The sequence below is a fragment of the Tiliqua scincoides genome, chromosome 3, assembly GCF_035046505.1.
Source record: "Tiliqua scincoides isolate rTilSci1 chromosome 3, rTilSci1.hap2, whole genome shotgun sequence".
NCBI lineage: Eukaryota > Metazoa > Chordata > Lepidosauria > Squamata > Scincidae > Tiliqua > Tiliqua scincoides.
This window is the reverse complement of record NC_089823.1, coordinates 44371611-44397694: the sequence shown is the minus strand read 5'-3', so window position 1 is coordinate 44397694 and position 26084 is coordinate 44371611. Positions and strand designations below refer to the sequence as shown.

The 26084-nt window shown below is 42.6% G+C and overlaps 2 protein-coding genes across 6 annotated transcripts in view; both read left to right on the top strand.

The window, feature by feature from the left end:
* Positions 1-16769, top strand: part of RCSD1 (RCSD domain containing 1) — a 36390-nt gene extending 19621 nt beyond the window's left edge. For 4 of the 5 annotated variants that reach the window (XM_066622597.1, XM_066622595.1, XM_066622596.1 and 1 more), the window contains 5 exons: positions 3765-3869; positions 7206-7295; positions 11498-11569; positions 13939-14142; positions 15773-16769. In XM_066622597.1, coding sequence (XP_066478694.1) covers positions 3786-3869; positions 7206-7295; positions 11498-11569; positions 13939-14142; positions 15773-16393 — 1071 coding nt within the window. In that variant the 5' untranslated portion in view covers positions 3765-3785 and the 3' untranslated portion in view covers positions 16394-16769. Of the gene's footprint in view, positions 1-3764; positions 3870-7205; positions 7296-8134; positions 8262-11497; positions 11570-13938; positions 14143-15772 lie in introns of those variants that run through there. The other variant, XM_066622598.1, reaches the window with a different exon arrangement.
* Positions 16770-17355: 586 nt separating this feature from the next.
* On the top strand, positions 17356-25538 carry LOC136646048 (thymosin beta-15A homolog). The gene has a single exon (XM_066622599.1). It carries the CDS (start codon positions 17439-17441, stop codon positions 17568-17570), a length of 132 nt encoding a protein of 43 aa, XP_066478696.1. The 5' UTR covers positions 17356-17438; the 3' UTR covers positions 17571-25538.
* The last annotated feature ends 546 nt before the right edge of the window (positions 25539-26084 follow it).

Genomic DNA, 26084 nt, shown 5'->3' with positions numbered 1-26084 from the left:
TCAAAACCAGCATCTTGAATTGGGCTTGGAAAATAAATTGGCAGCCAGAATAGTTAGTACAAGACATGCGTGATGTACTCAAAATACTTTTTCTTATATTTTTCGAAATCTACATCTTTTGAAAATGTTTGGGGTTCAAATCCTACCACTTGTCTGCTTGAAAACCTACTGTGTTGAGACCCATTCTAATGCTGGAGTTAAATGCATTTGATTTTTCATTGAGGTGTTATGAAGAACAACCTAGGAAGAGCAGAAAATCCAAAGCTTTTAAGTCATATGTGCTACTAAATGCAGGAACTCTATGTCAATTATAGTTTCTCCAAAGCAGGAGTCCCTGTTTTGGTGAAGTGATGGCAAAAATGGTTTATTGTAGTGCCTGTCCCCATCGCTCCAAGAGTAAGCTATATAGAAAGAGGTGGACCCACGGCAGGATGGAGCTAAGCTTAGAGGAGGTTCACAGTAGTTTTAGATTTTTGTAGCTAACATCTTCTTCAGTAAGAATAGAGGCTTCACTGCAGATGTCACACAAATAGATTTCACAATTTCCTCCTTGTGAAGGAACTTATTAGGTTGCCAAATGTCATGATGTGTAGAGTGGGGAGAATAAAGCTGAAGAAGGCCACAGAAAAAGACAGCTTTATCAGGAAAGGAAGTCAGTCTAGTTGAGACTGGAGTAATTTGTTTACTCAGTCTTTGGATGGTCTGTTTCTTCCTCAGAGGACTCAGCCTACTCCTGTGCTCCCAATCAGAATAGCTATTGTGGAATTTCCTTCTAGGGAAGTAATCTACAGACCAATGTGATCACACACCCACTTCCTTAGTGACCTCTGCTCTAAGCAGATACTTGCTTGGATAAAGAAGAGAGCTAACAATTCTGAATGTAGGCTTTGCCTGTCTCCTCTTAGTTCTTTCTATGAACTAAATATATCTCTTTTGGTTTTTTCCTCTCACTTTCTTTCCTTGTCTCTTCCTTCATTTGTTAGACACCAGTCTTCTATTAACAATTCAGTTCACATGTTTCTGCAGCCCTTGGAGAACAAGATCTTTAAAAGATACAGCAATGAAAGAAGCACTGGCAGGCACATTGCTGGGCAAGGAAAAATCAATAGCTTTTGTCCTAAATTCTTCAAATTAACTCCCTCTTAGTGGAGATAAAGAACACTCTTGCACTTCATAGGGACCTAACGTGCTTTGGTCCCTACTCTTTATGTGCAAAGAGAAGCTCTGTAGTTAGACTTTTCCATCTCCTCCCCTTATGCTGATCTATTGCAAAAGAGAAATGCAGAAGTAATATTGCAGTATGTTGTTGGTTTTTTTTAAGCCGTTTGGGAGCATCATCTGATCATCTTGAACAGCCAGTCATGCAGGTCACAATCCATACACTGCTTATGGACACACCTCTTTCTAAGACACAAGGAACTATTGTAGGGTACTATTGTATGCTGTGAGGGAAAAATAGATTCCCAAATCTTCTGTAGCACTAATGTGAAACTGGAGGGCTACTTGCAGGAAAAATTGGTGGGTGAGTAGTGATTATATAAACCTTCCCTATCCTGCAAATGCCCCCAGGCAATTTTTAATGTATTCATTGCAACCATTTTGAAAAGGTATACTGTACTGTACTCTCCCTTTCACAGACACTTGGGGTGGCTTCCAATAAATTACAACATGTAAACATTAAGAACAATAAAATAAAAACAACCCCCCCCCCCAAAAGAAAAGAAAAACAGAAAGCAAACCTAAAACAAGCGGGGGGAAAAGCAATTATGAAGACTTACAAAATCTTCTCAGAATAACCAGTCCTTCAGCTGATATTGAGAAGTATGTATTGAGGTTGCCAACGTACCTCCTAGGGGAGAGAGACTTCCATGCACCAGCACCAAAAAGAGCCTCTTGCAAGTTACTATTTGCTTTGCTTCTGAGGGTGGTGGAATCTGCAGGAGAGCCTCCAGAAATATTTTACAGGATGGGCAGATTCACATGGGTTTTTCAGTTCCCTTGGCCCTAAACCTATTTAAAGGTCATAACTTGAATTGCTCACAGATACAAATTAGCAATTGGCAAGGAGTTGGAGCAGCAGAGTCAAGGCATTGTTAAAGCCTTGTCCCCATCAAAAATCCTTGCAGAACTCAAACTCTTTTTCACCAGCCAGGTTCCCAAGCAGAAATGAGCCCTGCAGGGGAGAAATGGCCCGTGGGGGAAATGGCATTTGATTGGGAGAATCAACAGGCACAAAGAGAGTGGTGTGGTAATTTAAGGGTTAATCTCCTGTTCTGCAGGAGGTATAGGCAACCTGTGGAGGACAGAGTTTATTCATTACTAAAAGTCTATTCCTTCTAGAAGGCTGTGCTTGACTTGTGCTCTGCATCGTTCATGTAAGCTAGACCCAGGACACATAAAGGGGCAAAGCAACCTTCCCATATATGATCTCTTGCAAATATTCCCCATCCCAGCATTTCCATTATTATTTATTTGAATGCTTCTACCTCACATGTAAGTCACACAGGTGAACATGTATGAACTTGCCTTAAACTGAGTTGGACCATTGGGCTGTCTAGTTAAATACCACCTATCCTGACTGTTAGCAGTTCTCCAGGAACACAAGCAGAGGTCTTTTCAGAGGTCTATCACCTACTCCTCTAAACTGGAGGTGCCAGGGACTGAACCTGAAACCTTCTGCACACAAAGTATGCACTCCAGTGGTGAGTTATGCAAATAACATAAAAGCAAAAAAAAAACCCAAAACTATCCTGAAAACCCTTATAGCAAAAAATACCAAGTCAAACACAATTTCTAGCATTCTGCCAGCTAATAAGTCAGCCATAATTATGGGTGCAATTCTAAACAACTATCTAGCAGTGAGGTAAGGGCAATGCAACTCTAAGGTAAGGGAACAAACATTCCCTTACCTTGAGGAGGCCTTCATGACTGCCACTCAACAGCAGGTTGCAGCACATGCCCCATTGGTACAGCTATGTCAGTGCTGGAAAGTTAGACATAGGATTTGGGCCTAAGTCTAAAATCTTACTGAAGGATCCAATTCTTAGCCATCCACCCAAAAATGAGCAGTGAAGAATTACCTGCAGAGCTGAGATTGGGACTACCTAATCCCCTCAGGTTGGAGACAAGTTATGGCCACTTTGTACTGTAAGATTATGTCATATCAGCATAGTTACAGATAAGAAGTGTTACAGTTTTTTATACCTTAGTGGTTTCATGCCAATGAAGGGAGACACCTAAGCAAATCTTCATGATGTCTCAACACCACCATTATTTTCCTAAAATATTCACATCCAACTAATAATCTTAGGCTGTAATCCTATACATACATACCTGGGTATAAAGCCAGTGGAATGCAGTGGAACTTACTTTTGAGTAGATGTGAGTAGGACTGTGCTGTTAGAAACTGTCAAAGGGCTCAATTTAACTCCTTATGTCAGTACTTTCCAGCACTGACATAAGGGCAATGCAGCTCTGAGGTCAGGGAACAAACATTCCCTTACTTTGCGGAGGTCTCTGTGACACCCAACTGCAGGATGCAGCACATGCCCCATAAAGCTGGAAAGCACTGACATAAGGGGTTAGGATTGCACCCAAAACCAATCAAGCCTGTTTTTTAGGGGCTGTTGGTTCTTCAACAATATGTGACTGACAAACATCCAATTGTACACTTTCTGTGGCTTTATAATAAATGTTTTCACCATTGCAGCCTCATCTCTCCTATTTCTCATGCATCGACATTTTGTTTCTTTTTTTTCCTCCAGAACGAACCAAAAGAGACCAGTATGGTGGCAGAGAAATCAGCATCTCCATCTGTGGCACAACTAGCAGGAAAATTCCAAGATCAACCATCTCTTTCCGGAAAGGAGGTTAGAGATGCTGGGGTGACTTAGACACTGTAAATACACAGTAAATAAAGCACACACTAACATAAATGTAAATCAGGTTGAATTTGTGCACATCTATGCTTATTGATTTCTTGAAAGTATTTTTGTATTCCTGTTCTACTTTTGCTGTTGGATGAAACCAATTTATTCTATAATTTATTTATTATTCTACAATCTATATTTCTTTGTGTCAAATGCTGTTGACTCCAAAGAGCTTATATGAGATTAATGAAGTCTTCATTGTTATAGACAAAAGCACATGAGGGTGTAGGCTATGCCTTAACTAGACCTGTTGTGTTATTTTTTTAAGCCTTCCTGCACAATCAGATTTTTTTGCAATAACTGTGCATTTGTCATCATTTCTCTCTGATACTATGTCTATGGCTATGTAGGGGAGATGTGACCGTGTAACTGTTGAGGGCATCTATTGCCCTGTTTGACATGTTATTAGAAATGGATGACACAACTTCCACCTGTTGTGTTGGCATCATTTTGTGTGTGTTCTTTTGTTCTGCTTTGCTTCATATTTCAATATTTTAATTGTGCTATGTATCTGTTCATTTTCTCCTCCAATAGTCTACCCTACTGATGAATTGAAAAAGGAATATTTTTTAAATGTTTTAGAAGTGTTGAGAAGCAACGGAGCTTCCTCCCTGTCTCTTTCTTCCACATGCATGCACACACTCCCCCCCCCCCCACCATCTTGTGTATCTTTAACTTGGAAGCTGAGTGTTCCTTCTCTTTTGTGCTGAAGAGCTGCACATTCAACTTTTTTTTAAGGTTGCATATATGAACTACAAAAAATAGTGCGTGGCTTGGATATTGCACAGTTTTTACTGCACTGGGACTTGTGGGTATTTTGATCAAAAGTTAAAATGCGGCGAGGGCATCATGCTTTGTCTGAGAGAAGGAAGGCCCTCAGAGTGTTGGATTATTAGAAACTTCTACACTGGATTTCCTTAATATGTTTTGAATGTCTCTTGTTTCACAACAATGACACATGGAGGAGCTGATAAATCATATTAGAACTGTTCTCATTAGCTGCTCAGTGACATGTTGTTAACTTCATTTATCAGGTGAAATTAGTCACTCCCTAAGACAGGTATGGTAGGCATATTCTAAAATCCCTATTAAGACCAGGTTCAAAATAACAACTTGTCATGGTGGGCAAACAGAATTAGGGACAAGAGTACCTCTGAGTACATATTCAGCCCAAGAATTTGTTTTTCCCACCTGAACTAAGTTTACTGCTCTTTGACACAAAAAAATCTGTTCCTGCTTTCTCCTCCCACCCCTAAAATTCATTTTTTTAAAATTATTTAAAATTTATTTTTTAAAAAGCATTTTTCTTGTTGTTATTGTGAAGCAATTGGGAATCAGAAACCTTTGTAAACTGAATGAAAATCACCCAGAGATCTACCAGCAAATCCCCATCTACCTTTCCCCAGAAAGTTTGTGTTGCAATAATGCAGGAAGGACACTTTTACAATGATGTTACAAACACCTTTTAGGCCCTAGTTTCCCACACTGAAATATTAACACAATATAGTAAGTCCAAAACAGTCATTTTAAAATTGGATGTGTGTTTTGATCGATGTGACCCTTCTATTCAGTTTACAGATGCAGGAAATGCAAATACAGGTCATGCCTCATTATCCACTGATTTGACTCACCACTTGTACTGGGGTCAACTTTAAATGCCTTATAACAAGCTAAAAATCACCAAAATTCCATTTCCTACCTTTGTGTTTTTAAACTGCACCAGGTGCAAACTTCTTGGAGGTTAAAGTTCGGTTGCCCCTGAATGTATTGGAATAGATGCTATAACAGCTGAATGCAGTATAGTGCCTATACCAATAGAGGAGCAAGAAACCTGGAAGTTAGTCTTTAAAGCTATTTTTCCACTGATTTGGTATCCACTGATTTTTTTTTTTAATCCTCTGAGGATTCTGGAATGGAACCTCAGTGGATAATGAGGCACCGCCTGTACTTTTTTATAATCAATTGTGAAATTGCCCCTACAGTGTCTTGCCACGTATTGCCTTCTTGGTACTATAAACCAGCATAATAAGTCTTCTGAAACTTGTTATCATCACCTGTAGTAACATCACTGGCTACTAATACAGCTTTTCAGAGTAGTTTTGCAAGATCGGATTAAAAGGAAATACAGTGCAATATGCATTCATAATGGAAGGAAGTAGTTTTGCTGTGGGGTGTAGGATTATGGCTTCTCTCTCACACTTGGCCTTGAGACTCAAAAAAGGCAGGCAAGGGAGGAAAGTCATGTCAGTTGCCATCAGTGGTGTCATAGACACTATCCAGTACATGCATGGAAAGTGACTACATGAAAAATGACTGCATAGAAAGTGACTGGATGAACATCACAGGCACTATCCGGTACATGCCATGCAGTCATTTCCATTCAGTGTTTTATTTTACAATAAACATGCTGAGTGTGGAAAGAGTTGCTGGACCACTGCTCCATCAGCCACAATGGTTACCTGTCCACTTTTGGTCCCAATTCAAGGTGCTAGTTCTAACCTTCAAGGCCTCCATGACCAGCATCCAGGCTATCTGAAAGACCGCCTCCTTCCATACATTCCAGCCTGCCCTCTCTGGTCAGCTGAAGGGGCTTGTCTACAAGTGCCACGTTTGTCCCAAGTGGCAACTCGTGGGCACAACTGTCGTGGTGCCACAGATGTGGAATGCCCTCCTGGGGGAACTAAGAACTGCTCCCTCACTCATGGGTTTTCAGCAAAGGCTCAAAACATACCTGTTTCGTGTGGCAGTTGGCTGCTGAGCAGATATTTGCCCTCTTCACCTCTGTCATACTGTTGTGACTTGATGGCCTCCCTGGACTTATCTGCTCCCCACTGGCTCAATGAGTTTCTTTTTTCCTTAAACTTTGTTCTGTTTAGAGATTTATTTTTCACCATGTAATGTTAAAATTAATGTTCTGCTGCCTCGTTTCATGTTTTTACTTCTTATACTCTGTACTTGACTATAAAGCTTTGTAAGCTGCCTTGGGCATTTGCTTTGGCATGGGAAAGGCAGGGTATAAGTTTTTAAAATAAAATTGCATATTCCGAGTAACAGTTGTGAAAGAAAAGGCAGTAAAGTCAGTGCTATACTTTTTAACACAGTCAAGAAGAGTAGAAAGGGTGGGGGTTTCAGTAAAATAATTAGCTGAAATTTCCTAAGACACTGATTTCATAAGAACTCTCCATCCATCCATGTCTGCTGTTTAGTTTGCATTTTACTGTTTGAATTTCTTTCCTTCCTCTTCTGTCATTTGATTAGCTGTTTCTCTATTTTTAGATACCAATAAATAAACCAATTCGCAGAAAGCCGCCATGTTCCCTTCCTCTCCATTTACACAAGCCAGAGCTTGGCCAGAATGGTGAACTTGTAAGTATCAACATGCTGAGGACAAGGCTCCCTTTCCATAGGGATCATATGCTTTCTTCTTATAGAAGACATCAGTCACTCTGAAGACTATTGTGATGAGCTGATGGGCTCTCACTCCACTGTGTACATTTCTTCTGTTATGTCACTTTACAGCCCAATACTGTTCTTTACTGAAATGCACTAGATCAACTGTAGGAGTCTCAGCAATGATGTACAGGCACAGCAGGAGGCCTCTTTCTGGCCCTTCTAATTTCATCCACACTGGCTATTGGTATTGTTGAGCCAGTGCTGCCTCCAACGTTAGTGGGAGGAAGATGTTTGATGCATCTTCAAATGTTGTGGGAGGAAGATTAGATTCAAATTAGTGGGAGGAAGATGTTTGATGCATGTGGGAGGGCAGAAGAGCTGGTCTAGAGGGTAGAGCCTCCATTAGCCCAAAGATAACATCAGAAGGTCACCAGTTTGAGGACACTGGCAGCTCCCTGAATGGCTGAGAATGGCAAGACCTTGAAGCAGCTGACAAGCCCAGCTGAGTGATTCCACCTGCTCTTGGTGTGAGCAAGAAGCGTCTTGGCTGCCCTCCATGTGAGAGATGGAGCTGCTTGTCAGCCTGCGTGGGAGAACTGGAGGCCAGAAGTGAAACCAAACCAGGAAGATCAATCTGAAATGTTGTTGGTTCTTGAAAGATAGAACCTCTATATTTGTAAAAAATCCCCTTGAGGGATTTAGAAATGCCTGCCTACGTAAACCACCTTGAATAAAGTAAGAGTAATCCAATGACCAGAAAAGTGGTATATAAATACCTAGTTATTATTATTATTATTATTTATTTATCCTAGAGGTATCTTCCACAGGATCCAGAAGGAGATTGGAGTGGTACTTTGGTAACAGGCACATATCTCTCAAATGTCTTTCACAGCAGGGAAAGCCAGCAAAATCCCATGTGGTGTCCAATTGGAGATGGAGGTGGGTGGAGGAGGATGAACAAGCACAGCTAATGAAACAAGGCAGGGTAGCACTAAAAGAAAGTGGGGAGGGTGGGGGGGAAGGACATTCCTCACATGGAGGGGCATTGAAACATGGGTGAGAGCCATTCAGGGTGTTAGATAAAGGGTTAATCAATTTTCCCAACTGATAAATGGCAGGAAACTGGTCAATCCAGATGACTACATCATCTTAGCTCAAATGGAGTAGGAGCCCTTTCGGCAGCTCCTGGGTTTTCACAGAAGTAGCAGCCTGGCTTCCCAGCACTGGCTACACCTGCTCCACACTCCTCACCTCTCATGCTAGCTGCAAAGACGTCCTCCAGGAAAGGTGCTTGCCAGGTGCATTGGCAAAATGCATTGTCCAGGCCTCTTGAGATGCTGTAATATGAGTTATTTAGCCATTTAGCCATAAATGCCATCTGCAGTTGCCATCCTTTCTTCACTTGGGGTTTTGATTATTATTTTCTTTTTTCAAAAGCAGTATTTTACCATTAAGTAAAGATGGATCGGAAATAAGCAATAAGGCTTCCCATAGGAAAAGAACATGACATTAGAGCAAATAAGGGTCATATTAATTGTGATTCCATGGTCTCCTTTTTCACCCCTTAACCCTAAAAGTACTTGGGGCTGATCTGGATCAGTAATGTCTGCAGTGTAGAAGTTAAGGGGTCTTTTGCCTCCCTACTATTTTTTTACCTCAAGTCAGCCCAGAACTCTGGAAGGTGCATTTGCAGCAAACAACACCTTCAAGGGACCATAACTGCTTGAGAGGAGAGGCTCTGGGTGGGAAAACTGTGCGCAGTAAGAGTCAAATGCTCCCCACTTCCATGCTGCAGTCCCAGTCTAGACTGGTTGGCTGCTATTGTGAAGCAAAATAAAACCTGAAACTAGACAATGGTGAATTTGGCAACATGCCTTAGGCAGCAGATTGAGGAAGGGGGACCCATCTCTGTCTGCCTACTTCCCCTTCTGACCCTCCTTCTCTTTTTCCTCTCTGAATTGGAAGGGGGAACAGAGATGAAGAGGAAATATGGAGGGGAGAAGAGTGATGAGCTAGAACTTTGTAGAGTGAGAGGAGTAGAGACCAGCATGTCATCACGTAAGAGGGCAATATTTGGCATGCTGCTTCAGGCATCAAGAGGTTTTGGGGTGACCCTGTGTACAGCATATCTAAAAGTGAAGGAAATACTCTTTTAAAACAAACTAGCTTAAGCCATTTCTGCCCAAAGTTGCATATATGCAACAGGGATCAAATGTGTACACCTGTGGGCTGGGCAGAAATGGGTTAAGCCTTAAAAGTTCACACAAACATGTCAAAGATTTAATCTCTTCTGAACTAGCATGCTTCTGTCTCCATTTTATGTGAGGAGTATTTCAGTCATTAATCTTTCTTAAGTTTGCTATGTTTAAATCTTCAGTTAATGGATGAGGAATGTGTTCTCCAAAGAGGCCAGCTGTAGGTTCATGTTGCCCAAAGCTACAGAGTGAGTCAGTGATAGACCTATGAACAGATTCAGTGCTTTTGCTAAATATTGTATGCTCCCTAGCACAGAAATATTGGTTGGACAGAGATGTCTCCTAAAAGATGTCATATATAATAATATTCATATAAAGGGCTTTACCTAAGAGCTTCAAATACACTAGCTCAGTGGTTCCCAAACTTTTTAGCACCAGGATCCACTTTATAAAGTAACACTCTATCGGGACCCACCTAACTATACAAGACTAAAAAAATGGTTTCACTTTACCTGTTTTTATCCTTTCTACTATGGTGGGGGGCTGCCTTCTGGAGCATTGGATCAGGACCATTCTGGTGACCCCTTCACCTGGCCTTTGATAGGAGCTGAGACATGTTTGCCTATTCATAAATAAACACACATGTGAGGCTCAGTTTCAAGTACCATAGGGCTCAATACATTTTCCTTGTCAGCTATCAGCTTGTCAGTTTCAGTTTCACAACAACCAACAATCAGGTCATGACCTGATTCCCAACCCACAGTTTGGGAAACACTGCGATAGCTCACTGATCCTACAACACCCTTGTAAGGTTGGCTGTTACTTACCTGGGAGTAAGTCCTATTGTGCGGTATATGGTGAATCAATACTTCCTCAGTTTGCATCTTGTCTCTGCCACAAACTCAATAGGCTGCCTTGGACAAATCTCTCAACTTCAGCTACAATATTGGGATCAAAATACTTACCTGACAGCTGCTGTTTTCAAACTCTCAGGGAGTTTGAAACCCGCAGTAAGTCTTTGCGGGGCCGGGGGGGAGGGGGAAGGTAGCGACACAATCCCCAGGATCACATTGCTCAGGGGGCTGCAGGGACTGGGGTGCACCCTCCAGTCCCTGCAGCAGCTGTCCCTGGGTGCGGAAGCCGTGCGCGAGCGCCTGCAGAGCTCCCCAGGTCAGGGAAAGTGAGAGGGGAGAGATCGCGCTCTGCCTCTGCAAAACCGGAAGTGGAGTGCGATCTCTCCACTCTCCCTTTCCCTGACCTGGGGAGCCCTGCAGGCGCTTACACATGGCTCCCCGCACCCAGAGACAACTGCTGCAGGGACTGGAGGGTGCACCCCAGTCCCTGCAGCCCCATCAGAAGGGAAAGTGGGGCGATCGCACTCCGCTTCCAGTTTAGTGGAGTGGGTGCGATCGCTCCACTTTCACTTTCCCTGAGTGGGGAGCCCTGCTGAAGGTCGCGCAGGGCTCCGTGCACCCCCGGGAGGCTACAGGAGGCTTGGGCAAGTGTGCCCAAGCCCCTGCAGCTCCCCTGAGCAACGTGATCCTGGGGATTGCGCCGCTGCCTCCTGGCTGCCCCCGCCCCTTAAGGGGATAGAGACCAGGATCCTCGGGCTGGGGCGTCGTGATGCCCCAGTTTGAATACCACTGCCTTACAGAGTTGTTACAAGGACCAACCACTACACAACTCCATGCAACAATACTAGGCAGGCTTGAGAAAGAGTTAAATATACTCCACAGTTCATCATAGGACTGACGTTATTCTGCATTGTCCTTGTGTTCTTTAATCTTAGTTGCAAAGTCTGGGGAAAAGGTGGTGGTGGGTGAAACCTTGATCTTTTTTTCAAGATTCATATATAGAAGTTTAATGCCGGTTGTTGTTTTTTTTTTGGCTTCCTTAGATTTTCTCATCCTCAGACTCCCAGTTTTAATATACAGTCAATTGATTATTTGAGCTGTCTCTTTTCTTTTTTTCTCTTTATAGAAGCAATCTCCAAATGCTTCTCAACCTCCAAGGGTAAAGGTGAAAAGCTCGCCTCTGATTGAAAAACTGCAGGTAAGATCCAGTTGCCTTCTCCAGATCAGCTTTTCACTCTCACTATCCAATCCTATCATTGGATTTACGGCAATGGGACACTGCCCTGCTGTTGTAAATATTTTGGCTGCTGCTGATGCACGGAGCTTGCCACTGGTGGTAATTTTTGGGTCACTGCCACTTTGCGTTGTCAGTATCTGTAGCTGACTGTCACACCTGCTTGCTCCAATGCAGGTAAGCTGGTTCAGGGGAGACAGTTCTTGGGCAGAGAGGGGGAGTAGTGGGTCATGACCAGGTGCATGTCGGGGAGGGAGGGGTTTTATCTGGCAACGGTTGCACATGCCACATCTTATCCCCTCTTTTTAAAACCACCCCTTTTCTCTCCTTGGACATAGCTACCAAATTGGTTGGCATGTGTCCAAGGAAACCCAGAAGTGATCAGGCAGCCTACCAGGAGGTAAGTGAAAATATGTTTACTTACCTCCTGCAGGCTGTCCATTCCCCACCCCCCATCATTATATGCAGCATGGCTGTATATAACACAGTGGGGGGGGTATAGGACTGGGGCCTTAGGGAAGCATCGCTTTCTGTGGGAAGCACAATTAATCTGCATCCTGATTCATACATCAGTAATGAAGAACAATGAAAGCAAGCATTAAAATCAGTTAAAATACACCCTCACAAATGCGCAACAAAACAGCTGCTGCAGTGAATTCACAAATTTAGTTGATTCTTTGCGCATTTTCATAGAACACACATTTAAGATTGTTTCAAGCTGATGCAAACAAACAATTAAAGAGGTCAGCAGGTGGATCTCACAGGGGAGCAAGTTTTACCATCTGCAACTGACAAGAAGGCCCTCTTCTTTGTCTCTACTGCCTGTGTGTCACACAGCAGAGAACACTGAGCAGGGCCTCTTCCAAAACCCACAGTGCATAGGCAGACGTGTGGGAGGATGGTTCTTCAGATATCCAGGTCCCCAACCATTTAGATCTTTAAATATAAGAACCAGTGCCTCCAGCTGGACTTGGAAACAAATTGGGATCCAGTAAAGCTGTTAGAATACTGTTGCAAAATGACTAAGTAGATGCGCAAACCAGCTACTCTTTCTGCACAAATGGAAATTTCTAGACAATATTCAAATACAGCCCTACACAGAGCATGTTACCATAGTTTCCTCTGGATGTAACTGGAGCATATGCAACTGTGACAAAATAAGCTCCATAATTTATGTACTCAGTAATAACTACTAGGTGCTTCCTTTTCTGGTTAAAAGCTGGTTTATGCTAGCTAGTTAAGAGGTGAGAGTTTCTGCTCTAGCTCATGCTGCTGGCATGGTGACCTAAGTCTTAACATTCTTCAATGAAAGCATCCTAAGACCTCAGCAATATGAGCTTCATCATTTCACTGTTCTGTTCGTGTTGCTCTGGGCTTTCAATTGCACCTCAACAGCTGCATTATCTGGGAATTCAGACGTGTGACCAACATTACAACCAGACACTTTTCTCCTGGGGTTTTTTCCATGATCATTTTGAATGAAAGGGAGATAGGCTTCACAACACTGGAAGCTCTGTCTATTCTTCAGACAAGGATGGATGGAGAGATTTAAAATTAATATTGTTATGGCTTTGTTCACAACCTCTCCCGTGCCAAGCCACTGGAGATGTATTTTCTTGGCTGAGATGTTGGAAAATCCATAATGCATTAGCTGACACAAGAACTGTGTTTGGATCCTGCTCTTGGGGAAGGGCACCTATTCTGTCATGTCTTCTCTTCTCCAGCTTATTTGTTGGCAGTGTCACCAAGAGAAATATCAGTTGGTGAAACAAATGCCAGTCATCTGAAGAGTAAGCACTCCACCCTGTGGCTGTGTTAACCATAGAACAGGAAACTGCTTTATACCGAGTCAGGCCGTGGAGTTCAGTATTGAGAGGCACTGAGCATTGACTGGTAGCAGCTCTCCAAGTTTCAGTCAAGATTTTTTTTTTGTCCAGCCTGGAGATTGAACCTCGAACCTTCTGCACACAAAGCAGATGCTCATCCATTGTACTACTGCCACTCCAAATTATTTCCAAATGGTAGTCAATTATGGGAGCCTTATGAAGGGATCAATAAGATGTTAAAGGTGCATTTTGACTTGTTAAGGGCCAAAAGAGTCAGTGTGAAGAGGTTCCTGGGATGATTCCACTGTAGATTTTCTCAAAAATTTACTGAGTAACTTTTGGAAACCTCAGTGTTGATGCATTATTAAATAAATGTCAATCCAAAACAAACAAACAAAAAGCATTGGTAACAGCTGGGATGATAAATCAAAGCAAGATTTTAACTCTTGGGAAGGAAACTGAAAAATAATAACTGTTGGTTGGTTAATGTTTCTTTTTTCTGTGCAGGCCAATCTAGCATTTGCTCCAGCTTCCCTGCTGCCAGGAGCTTCTCCCAAAAGCCCTGGCCTCAAAGTAATGACTTCTCCATTTCACAGCCCGCCGTCCACTCCCATCAGCCCACAAGTTCAGTCTCACTCAAGCGAATCAGATGAGATACCAGTTAGCTTTGATGAACCACCAGAGGGCACTCACCTTCAGTTTTATAACAAGGTATGGTATTATGTATTAGGTTTCCCAGTGCAGAAGAAAATTTTTAGGAGAGAATATAATGAGATTTTAAAAAGTTCACCTGGAAAATGTGAAATAAAAATAAAGGTGCACAAAATTTAACAAAGAATATGAAAATCATAGAGAAGTAAAGCAACAAGCAATGCTATTACATTACAGGTGGGACCTCAGTGTCTGCAGGGGATCTGTTCTCAGATCCCTCTCTGATACAGAAAATAGCAGATAATCAAATCCATGATTTTCAGCCCTTCTCCCTCTAGAGGGGACTGGAGCGCTCCCTGCAGATCCCTCCTCCAGGGACTTCCTCAGGCTTCAGAATGCCTTATATGGTGAAAAACATCATTGCTAGTGTCCCTTAGGAAACTGGAAGCACCGTTGTTGTTTTTTGCCTTTCTGAAGTCAGCACGCTGCCTCTGTGGGCTTCAGAAAACTCTCTGGAGGGAACCAGAGTGTAGTTCAGGTTCCCTTTAGAGGCCTCAGGTGGAGCTGAGCCTGGCTCAATGCAGGTCCGGAGTATCTGTGTTGCGCTAGATCCGTAGATGAAAAATCTGCGGATAAACAGGTTCCACCTGTATATGCAACTTTCGATGTACCCAAATATGTTTAGAGACAAATTATGGTGAAAAGAACAAATGAGAGTGCATGAACTCTGGATGTATTAAAAAAGAGGGCTTTTAGGCCCAGGTCAGGGATTAAGGCCTGAACTACCCCACGCCCCACTCTCCCCCTGCCCCAAAACACCCGCTACCCAACTCAGGAACACCTTTCCACCACCACCCCCTGCCCCTTTGCCGCCCAGTGCAACACTTACCTGTCCCAGTGGCCGGGGTCAGGATACAGTGCCCACAGGATGGCACAGACCTTCCCACTGGCATTGCTTTACAGCACTTTTATGACACCCAGAGCCGGTGTTGCAGCTGCAGCACGGGTGCTGCCCGGCCATAGGATCAGGCTGTGAATCGCCTTGCTTTGTCTTTGCCATCAATCTGTGTTCACTGGCCTTTTCCTGATACTTCTGTTTGGATTCCTCAAGTCTCCTGGCATTTCTGGCAACTCTTTGTGACTTCACCTGCTCTCTCCTTTTTTCCTGCCTCCAAAATTGTCACTTCATAGTAATCTCAGCCTGGACTGTGAATTATAATTTTGTCTGCATATTTTTATGTTTGCTTTTTAGAACTTGATTCTAAAGGTGCAAACTACCAGGCATGAAATCTTTCTAAGATTACTAATATCTCAGGTTTCTGATAGCACCGGGAAATATAAGGGAAAGACAGAACTAAGGTGTAATTCAGAAAGCGAGACTGAGAAAAACTCTGGAGTCTGATGAATCTTGACCAGTCCATTTCTTGGGCATATAAAATAATGGTAAATGATAAATAAATGATTAATATTAAAAATATATTGTGGAAATTTCCACAGTAATTTCATATTTATTAACAATAAGAATGATCCTGAATTTTTTAGCCCAAATTCTTAGATGCATCTCCTTCATATCAGTACCATATACTTACCCATGTATCTAACATCCAGGGCATGAAAGTATCCCTGTTGGCACTACAGCATTGCACTGATCTAGTTTCTGGTTTTCAAGTATAACTTTATCAATCTTCAGGTGCGAACACGGGGATCAATTAAACGCAGGCCACCCTCCAGAAGATTTCGAAAGTCACAAACTGAATTTGGAGATGACCAAGAGTTAGGGGTGACAGTTTCACCACAGGAAAATGGTGCCAAGGAAGATGGGGAGGAGGATGGTGTATTTACAGACAAGGGTAAGACTGTGAAGTCACTCTCTCCACCTGTGGATGGAGTAGACCATCATGTGAAACAAAACCAGATAGCAGCTGATGAAAAAACACCATCCCTTCAAGGGTCCAGAGGGACAGAGACCACAGAGAGCAAAATTGGAACAGAAGAAGTGACATCATGCCAGGACAGCAAAGAAGAAAAGCCACAGCAGAAAAATTCAGAAGAAGAGCCATGTGAGAACATCAAGGAAAACAAAGCCAAGAGTCCAGATCACAGTGCCTCAGAGAATACAGAAGGACAGTCATCGAAGAGCACTTTGAGACACAAGAATGGTGCTGCTTCTGACCAAGAAAATAAAGATAAAGAAGAGAAAGAGGAAAGATCAGGAGAGAGTGAAGACACACAGCCAATATCAGATATACAAGATACTGGGACTCCACAGCCTGCTAGAGACACAGAAACTGCTGTGAGATCCAACGTGTGATCCCAGCATAAGAACTGGACATACTATAAATAGGAGAGATGCGAAAGGCAGGGTTGCAGTGCTTGCTTGTGAATGATCAAAAGCTCTTCTTAAATGAAAATCCCAAGGATGCAAGTGTTATATTTTCCCTTCAGCAGGTTTTAGGCTTTTACTGCAGCAAAATCTGGTCATCTCTGATGGAACATAGCCTGGTACAGACCATGAAAATACTAGGCTCTCAAGCTGGTTGACACACAAGGGATAGCAGAGAAAAATATTCCATGTTTATTTGCATAATGCCGGAGTTGCTGAGGCTTTTCATCATTTTTCAAATGGAAATAACTATCATGCATATTAGTTAACATTTCCCGATTAAAGTGGACATTTCCAAACCTTTTGTGGGCCTTCAGCTATAACTATGCTGCATGCATGTCAATTACATGGTCACCCACAGAACCACACAAAACAATCTATTCGCCTTTAGCTAGTGACTCAGGATAATTCGTATAAGTAGCAAAGGAGAATTTGCATTGCTAAAACAAGAGTCCTTTTTATCCTTTTGTTTGTTTGGGTTTTCTTGTAACACGGAGACAGGTCACTGTATTTTCACATGTGAAGTTAAATCATTTTTGCCATTCTTTTGCTATTTTTTGAATGTCTAATTTTTCTTCATATAGCATAGGAAACTGGAGAAGAACTATTTGTAACAGGAATGAGCCTTCTAACTGGTGCAGGCTTTACACTGACTTTTTAAAAACAAACTGGATTGGGGAAAGACACAATTTAAATTTCATGTGATCTTGCAGCAATCTGCCCTTCCATTCAGAAACCAATATCTCTAAGTTCCTGTATACACAATCAAATATATTACATAGTCATAAGAAATTGGTCCTAATGGTGTGTCAGTCCATAATAGTTAATGGGAAGTGATGTCTGACATGTCAGATGGTAGCAGGGGAAATAAAAATTATCATCCATAGTTTAGTGAGAAATGTGAGAGCGCGCTCCGCCAGCAAGCTGTCGAGTTGTGCAGTCCTCGTGGCGCAGGAGTATTCCTGCAGCCGAGATGTGTGACAAGCCGGATCTATCCGAAGTGGAGAAGTTCAATAAGAAGAAGCTGAAGACCAATACAGAAGAGAAGAACACGCTGCCCTCCAAGGAGACCGTCGAACAGGAGGAGTGCAGCAAGTCATCGTAGAGGTGTCCGCCTGTCTGGAACACCTGGCCTTTCTCGCCTTTATTTTTGAATTTAACTTTTTTACAATGTCTGTTGTGTAATGAGAGATGCTGCAGCTTCCCTGGGAGCCCCCCCTCAGGTGCTTGTGGTCCTTGTGGTCCAGTGCCCCTTGAGAACAGCCCCCTCCTTCGCTCAGCCCCCTCTGGTGTTGAGTGCTGCTGCCCAATATGGTGGTGGAGGCCAGGGGTCAAGCAAGCAAGGGCCCAGGTGGGGGCTCAGACGCACTGCTTTCCCTCCTTTCCCCTTGCACCAGATGAGGTCCTGCTGGTGCATTTGCTCCCTTAACTATTTCTGCAGCTGTCCTTAATTTTGACTTCCTGAGGCAGAACAGAGAAAAATCTGTCTAAATAAAGCTAGTGAGAAATGTGACTTAAAAAATATTTATGGCCCAATCTTAAGGGTGCACTATGCTAGCAGAACACATGTTCCTCTGACATAGTGTGCTTTCCAGCTATAGCAAATGCAACTTAGGCTGCAAACCTAACCACACTTTCCTGAGAGTAAGCCCCATTGAACAAAGTAGGACTTACTTCTGAATAGACCTGGTTAGGATTGCGCCCTCAGCCAGAGAGTGCAGCCTGTCCACCTCCAGGCATGGCAAATGGCTGGGTCTGTGCGGCTATGCACCACAAAGACCCACAGCCTCAAGTAAGGCCACTTATGTGATCAGAGGGAGGTGGTGGAGGGTGTAATGGAGCAGGAGTGGGATGAATGGGGTGCAGACAGGGAAGGGGATGAGAGCAGATCAGGCCCAGAAAGAGGGTGGATTCAATGACAGTGGCACCCTCTGAGTCTTGACCCCCTTCCTAGGCCTGATTCGCCTTCATGGGTCAACATGGACCTTTGCCAGCAATATTGCTGGCCCACGTCTGCGTTGACCCATTGCTCCCACAGGGGCTTACCCTAGGGCAAGGAAACAAATGTTCTCTTTCCCCAAGGAGGCCTACTGAGGCCAAAACCACCTGCAAGATTTGGTAGACACTGTCTTGGCGCCACTGCTTTGCTTTGCAGGGAGTTGCAGTGAATTGGCCTGGCCAACCTGCTACTGGCCATCTCCCCAGCACCACTACAACCATATAGTCCTTGTGATTTGTACATTTCTTAACTCCACACATTTCTGCTTGATTGATGGATGAAAACTTGTACCTCTTTATATAGGTACAATGGAAGGTGAAACAAGTGGGAGGCAACACTTGCCCTACTGTACTGAGATCCTGCAGTTCATGCTCCTGCATTGCAAACATTACAGGAAAAATGCAAGGCAAGAGTAGATCATAAGTTTAACAATAGGCCTCTGTGCAGATTTTGCTGGTCAAGTGTATACAGTATATGTATGTGTATCTATCCTGGAAAACACCCAATTTGTCTTTCAGACCGAGCCTCTGCTGGTGTTTTAGTGACTGCAGCAGGTATGTCATTGGTTGGTGCACTTAACGTTACCAGAGTCAATTCTCGCCATGTACAATTCAGACCTGCTCAATTGTTTTGCACTTCTAATAGTCAATTTTGAAGAAATACTTGATAGAATGAGTATTTGTCCATGATTGTGTTTATGTAGCCCTTGGAAATGAACAGTTTCCCCTATCTTGTAAAAAGTTAGTCTCCCTTTTCCCCGCCCCCAACCTTTATGATTGACTGATTGTCATGCGGCGGCTGTAGAATTGGCATTGTGCTGGCAGGACAAAGTTCCAAACACAGTCCTGGAACGTGCTGGAATCCCTAGCACGTATGCACTGCTGAAACAGAGACGCCTGCGTTGGCTCAGTCATGTCGTAAGAATGGATGATGGCCGGATCCCAAAGGATCTCCTCTATGGAGAACTCGTGCAAGGAAAGCGCCCTACAGGTAGACCTCAGCTGTGATACAAGGACATCTGCAAGAGGGATCTGAAGGCCTTAGGAGTGGACCTCAACAAGTGGGAAACCCTGGCCTCTGAGCGGACCGCTTGGAAGCAGACTGTGCAGCATGGCCTTTCCCAGTTTGAAGAGACACTTGGCCAACAGTCTGAGGCTAAGAGGCAAAGAAGGAAGGCCCATAGCCAGGGAGACAGACCAGGGACAGATTGCACTTGCTCCCAGTGTCGAAGGGATTGTCACTCCCGAATTGGCCTTTTCAACCACACTAGACGCTGTGCCAGAACCACCTTTCAGAGCGTGATACCAGTCTTTCGAGACTGAAGGTTGCCAACAAAAATGCTAGCACTATAGGGAGGTTGATGCCATTGTTCTGGGGGGGGGGGGAAGCCCTGTATTCAGCCTATATGTGGTAGTGGTTGATGTTATTAGCAATTGGATCCAAAGGGTTTATGCCTTTGTTTATGTTATTTTTGAAATAAGGAGGCTCAGTTTAGAACGAGGAGTTCTATGAAAGACTAGAACTATTCAATTGTAAAAATCCCTATGGGGGTTTAGAACAGCCTGCCTACATAAACTGCCTTGGATTAAAGTCTGAGGAGAAATCTGACGACCAAAGAAAGGTGGTATATAAATACCTGCATAAACAAACAAACAAACAAACAAAAACAAACAAACAAACTTAAAATTAGCAGTTCTGGATTAAGAAGCTGGCACAGAGCAAACTGAGCAACATTTCCTAATTGGCTAAGAAATAATTATACTGCTGGTGCAGTATAAATACTAAATACTTAAGTATTTAAGTTAAATACTTAAGTATTTAGTATTTAGCTAATACTAAGTATTAGTATTTAATACTAAATAGCAGAGGGGTACTCTATCAATTATTTCCAGATGGGTTTCTCCAGGCAGAAGCATTCTTACCAAAGGACTTGAATTCCTGGTCTTGCTTGGCTTTTTTGCATTATTCTTGTTATTGCTCTTGCAATAACTGCTAAGCCAGGTATGGAGTGATTTCCCCTTGAAATCCATGAGAATGTCTCCACTGTTACGGCTAAAGACCCATCATTCTTACAGTGCATTGTCTACAGGTCTTGGACAATGGCACATCCTATAGACTATTAGCCATGAAAATTACTATGAACTTTCTAAGGGTCCAATCCTATCCTTGGCTGGCCTGCTTGATGCAGTGCCACTGATGCAGCCTCTGCTGCATCCCATGGGCAGGCTGGAGAAAAGGGGGGGGAGATAAGTAAGGAAATATTCTACTTACCTCCTCTGCTGCTCCCTGGTCCAAAATGAACCTGCTCAGATCTACACTAGCTATTTTTTGGACATAAATCAGGCCAAAGGGAGCATGCCAGACCCAGATCAGGTCTCCGGATTTCACGGATGCCAATTCTGCTGAGATCTGCTACTGGCCTGATGCCTGCCCTGATCTGCCCTTGCTGCCATCTTACTTGTTCCGACAGCTGGTTTGCATGCCAGTGCTGCCAACACAAAGCTTGACAGGACTGTGCCATTGGCAGCAAGTCACAGAATGGAAGAGCTGCTGCAGCATCAGCCATCTGTAAGATTCACTAGTGGACCTTATAGTCCACTTGCATATCTTGCGGGTAGGTTTGGACGGTCTGTGGCCTTAAGCAAGCTGTCTCAGCTAAGATATGGAAACAATAATACTAATCTTATAGACTTGTCATATGGACAACATCAAGACAATGTGTGTGAAGTGCTCTGCATGTTCCAAAAGTGCTAGTCCAACTTTGAGTACTGTATTATTAATTTCCCATGTTTCCATGGGGAAACATGGCTTGGCTGTCTATGAACAGATGGTTTTTCTTTCCCACCAAAGGGCTCCCCCAGACAGAAACTTCATACATTGCCAGTATGAAATGTTTGCCCTAAACTGTGAAAACTAAACAGTTTGCAGTGTAACAAAAAAATGCAAATAATTCCAAGTTCCAAGTATCATCAGATCAAGATCATGCGAATTGCTTTGGTGATCAGAGGAAAGGTTCATTGAATCCGACACTGTTTCCAGTGGGAGTCAGCTAGATGCCCCACTAATTCCTCAAAGAAGGCAAGATGGAGATAATTTCTTGTTGACCAAAGCATGTGATAATTGAAGTTATCCTGCTTCTCAACACGAAGTTCCTTTTTCAGTTGTTAATGATAATATCCATTAATAGAACTGATATGAATCTGCTTGGTCTTTTTAAAAAATAACCTATACTAGTGACCATCACAATATTCTGTAGCAATTGTTTCCATATGTTCATTATGAGTTGGGTTAAAAAGTGGTTTATTTTGTTTGTTGGAGATTCAGTACTCCCCACTGATTTCACAATATAACCCAAACTTCTACAGAAAATACCTTTTTCTCCATTCTCTCCACACACTTTTTAATTAAATATGTAACCCATGTGGGTGATTCATAATTTGTTCACTGCTATTATAGCATATTATAATGGTAGATGGACCAACTGAACCGAAAATAAATTTTTCTTGCTATTACTCAAAATAGATGAACTGCTGACTATGCTCGTGGCAAAGTCAGAGACCTGATGCATACAGAGTTTTTGTAGCAACCATCTGTCTTAGAAAGACAGTGGATTTGTCAGGTTTCCCCTGGTGAAAGCAAGGACAATGTCCTCTTCCTGATTTACTGCAACAGCAGGGACAGCAAAATGGAGATTCAGATTTGCCCAGCATCTTTCTCCACTCTAATATACTGAATGTACATGGTCTCATATACTGAATCTAGAGGAAATACATCTCTTAAGACATTTGTGGATGGTTGGGCTGAAGAAGATTTGCCCACTTACTGCTTCATTAGGCTCCATTTGTGTAAATGCTCTTAGCCATCTCTCTCTCTCTCTCTCTCTCTCTCTCTCTCTCTCTCCCTGGATTAGCCCACAAGGCAGTGGGGGCTATGAGGTCATATGAACATAATGGTGACACCCAGCTAATCCCAACATACCCTTTCTTGTTTTGCCACTGCTGTCCCACTATTATTTTCTGGTTTCTCTGCTTATTTCACAAGTCACCTGGACAGAAAGATATTCTATTATCTGCTTCCTGTGGATGCTGTCAGTTTCAGTACAACTCTGCCCCCAAGATATGGACTTTAGGTGTATCCAACAGCACTGTTTCTGGGTTCCTTATTCACCAATATAGCTCAGTTCTAATCTTTGTTCCTTCTGATCTTTGTTTTAGAAGAAAAAAATGTGTATTTCATCTTCATATAGTCTGTACCTTAATAGATGCATTAGTCATAAATGTAAGAAGTATGGCTTGTGCCAGCATGCAGATTCATGAGAAAATCTGCACCTTTAGCATATAAAGCAACTGCTTTATATTGTTGACTATTGGTGGTTCTGGCCCAGAATTGTCTAGCTGGCAGCTACTCTCTGGGATGTCAGGGAGGGAAAGTGTCTTTTTTCAGTATTGCCACCTGACAGTCTCTCGGGTATTGAACTGGTGACCTTCTGCATGAAAAGTGTGTGCTTTATGCTAAGCCATGATCCCTCCCAAACACTGGAAGCCCCCCCCCTTCAATGCAGGCTCATGGATAGGAAAGGTACGGTGTCCTCTAGCTCAGAGTCCTGCAGGTCAGTCACTCATTCCCTGATGTCTCTACCACTTGGGGTCCACATTACAAGCATAAACTCCCTGTAAGGAAAAAAAGGCAGCAACCTTCTCTTCCTATGAAACATGCTGTGTTTTTAAATACAAGTGAGCATTTGGAATTTTTTTAATTATTCTGGATGCAATCTTATTCACACTTATCTGGGAGTAAGCTCCATTAACTACATGGGACTTACCTCTGAGTAGACATGCACAGGATTGGGTTAATCACTCTAGTAATAATACAGTAATATGGATTTACTGTCATGGACATATATCTCAGAAAAGAAGTGTGGATCTTTCTCAGTGTTTAAGATGTTATGCTGGCCGATTGACATTTGAAACAACCAGCGTAGAAGGATTGGGTATTAATATTTCAATGGTTTGAATGCTTTGGAAAACAGACAACATACTAGTCTGTCAAGGCAGGTCATAACCAGAGAAGTACTATGCTGCAGTTTTTCCACTCATTGTTCACTCACAGGATCCAGTCAGGAATGGCATCAGAGACTGGCAGGTTGGACATTTGCTAAAGGCCCTTGTCCATCAGGGAGCCCAGCTTCTGGACCCTCAGCACCAGTGTCAGGGCCCTCAGGAAGCCAGCAGGGGTGCTGTGGAGGGGCTAGTGGAGGGTTTGCCCCAGGGACCCCAGCAAACTGGCACCAGCACTGGATCCAGCTGTTCAATTATTGAATCTGAAAGTTTTAAAGGTTATAATATGTGACTATGTTTGCTTTGGTGCAAGTATGTAACCAACATTTATGAGTGCCCTACAGCTCCAGCCAACAATAATATATGTTACTGGAAGAATCCTGTGTTATAATTCTTTAGTGCAGTATCTTGGAAAACAGATTCAAGCACTTATTCAGTTACACTGGTTTTGCAGAAAAAACAACACTGCAAAGCACAAATGACAGTGAGCCAGAGACAGTGAGCATGACTAATTCCATGTGACCAGTGGAGCTTTTGCCTATTTTTTTTTCACAGCCCCTGCACCACATGGCAAGCCATCTTTAAAATTCAACAGCAGCAATAAAGCATCTAGGGAAGGGGATGCTGCTGTTCAAAGATAATGTGCTCAGAACAGAACATTTAATGCCATTCTGGTCCAGCATATACAATGCAAACCACAGACGTTCACCTTTTAGAAAGTCATGTAAAATCAACCTTAAAAGATCATGCGATGACAAATGTAAGTGATGACAGTTGAATTGCAAAAAGGACTACTTCCTCTCTGGAAAGCAGAAGTCTGGCATCTTCTCACAGGATATAATGAATAGGATCGTCTTATGGAAAAACTGTGGGAATGTATTTCACATTATGGCCAGAGATTGTTTCAGGAGTTGGCCAGGTCAGCTACTGGCCAAAGGCCCATACCCATTTGAGGACCCACCTGGCCTGGTCAATTCCTGAACCTTCAGTACTGGGTTCTCAACACACCTTCAGGGGACAGGTGGAACTACTGTATGGGCCCAGCATAGAGCTCTGTCCCAGGATCTGCAGCAATCTGAGATAAGCATTGGGGGTTGGACTAGATGACCTATTAGGCCCTTCCAACTCTATGATTCTATGACACTGAAGTAAAGTGTAATGCCATGGCATTTGACCATGCAGTTGATGCAGTAGTGACAGTGACTGGAAAGACAACATCACTGAACTTTCCTGGGAAGCTGTCTTCCCACTTGCAGCCAATAGCAGGAAGGAGGGAAGCAGTCCTCCAATTTCTAACAGAAGTGGTCAGAGGTTGGCAGGCCACCATTTGGGAAGCAGCATCTTCCATGTAGTCATACCCAGGGGTATTCATTTTATTTTGGGGGGGCACCTTCTCATTTTTCTGGCAGAATATGGCTAGAAGGTTTTTTAAGTCTGTCAAGGGATATCACAGATGAGGATATTTTGTTATAAGAGGTGTGATTTTTTTTGTTGATAACAAATTAAAAGCACCAATTTCTGCACTCCTCATTTTCATTATGGTTTCCCTGGGTTAAAAAAAAAAAAAGACCTCAAAACCCCTGGGAATTCTTAAAAAATAATAATAATATGGGTTAAATTGGGGGGATGCATGGATAATGACGGTGGCTGACACTATACTCATACCTATATCACCCATCTAGTATACATTTAAAGTGATTACAAAATATAATTTATAAAAATACACCCTTGGAATAAAAACACATTACACTGTTTTCTGCACTTTTCCTCCTGGGAAAAAAATGAAATCTGCAAAAAATAAAAATAAAATAAAATAAAAATGTTTAAGAACATCTCTATTATATGTAAAGTATCCCAGTATGTATCCCCTTTTTTCTTCAGATGAACTCTGTTTAAACATGTACATCTTGTTCACAGCCAAGATGTTTAGCTTATAATTTAAAAAAACTAAAACACACACACTAATGGATGAGGGGAGGAAACATGTGCCAGAAGCAAAAAATTTAAATGATTGCATTGGGTTGAATTAATTTTTGTTAGCTCTAATGAGCTTTCTTTGTTTAAAACAAATAAAAGAAGTAGAAAAAAATAAAGACATTTGATGGAGTCTAGCCTTTTGGAGAGACATGGAATTTTATGAGTTTCCTACATATATTGCAGTGAAGCTTTTTTCCAACATCAGGATTTCATTAGCAAAATGACACAAGCATTGTTGGCGATGAAGTATCCAGTGAGGTACAGCAGGGTGGGTAAGCAGCTGAATTAAGAGCTGAGTAAACAATGTTAGTCTTGTAAAATGAGGACAAAGATGGAATTTTATGGGTTTGAAAACAGGATGTCTGTCCAAACGCAGAAGCTTACAAAAATGTATTTCCCTGGGTTAGGATTCCACACTGTTGGTGTCACATTTAAAGGACTTTGAACCCATATGCTGTTCCTTATGTGGTGTTCTATGTCTGTATATCAGTAGTATGAGCCAGGGGCAAGTACCCCATGGAACCATAATATGGCTAAGGCTACAATCCTATGCACACTTTCCTGAGAATAGGGCCCACTGAACACA

What these genes read in the sequence shown, in the direction of transcription:
- LOC136646048 (XM_066622599.1), top strand. Translation starts at nt 17,439, where the DNA reads ATGTGTGACAAGCCGGATCTATCCGAAGTGGAGAAGTTCAATAAGAAG.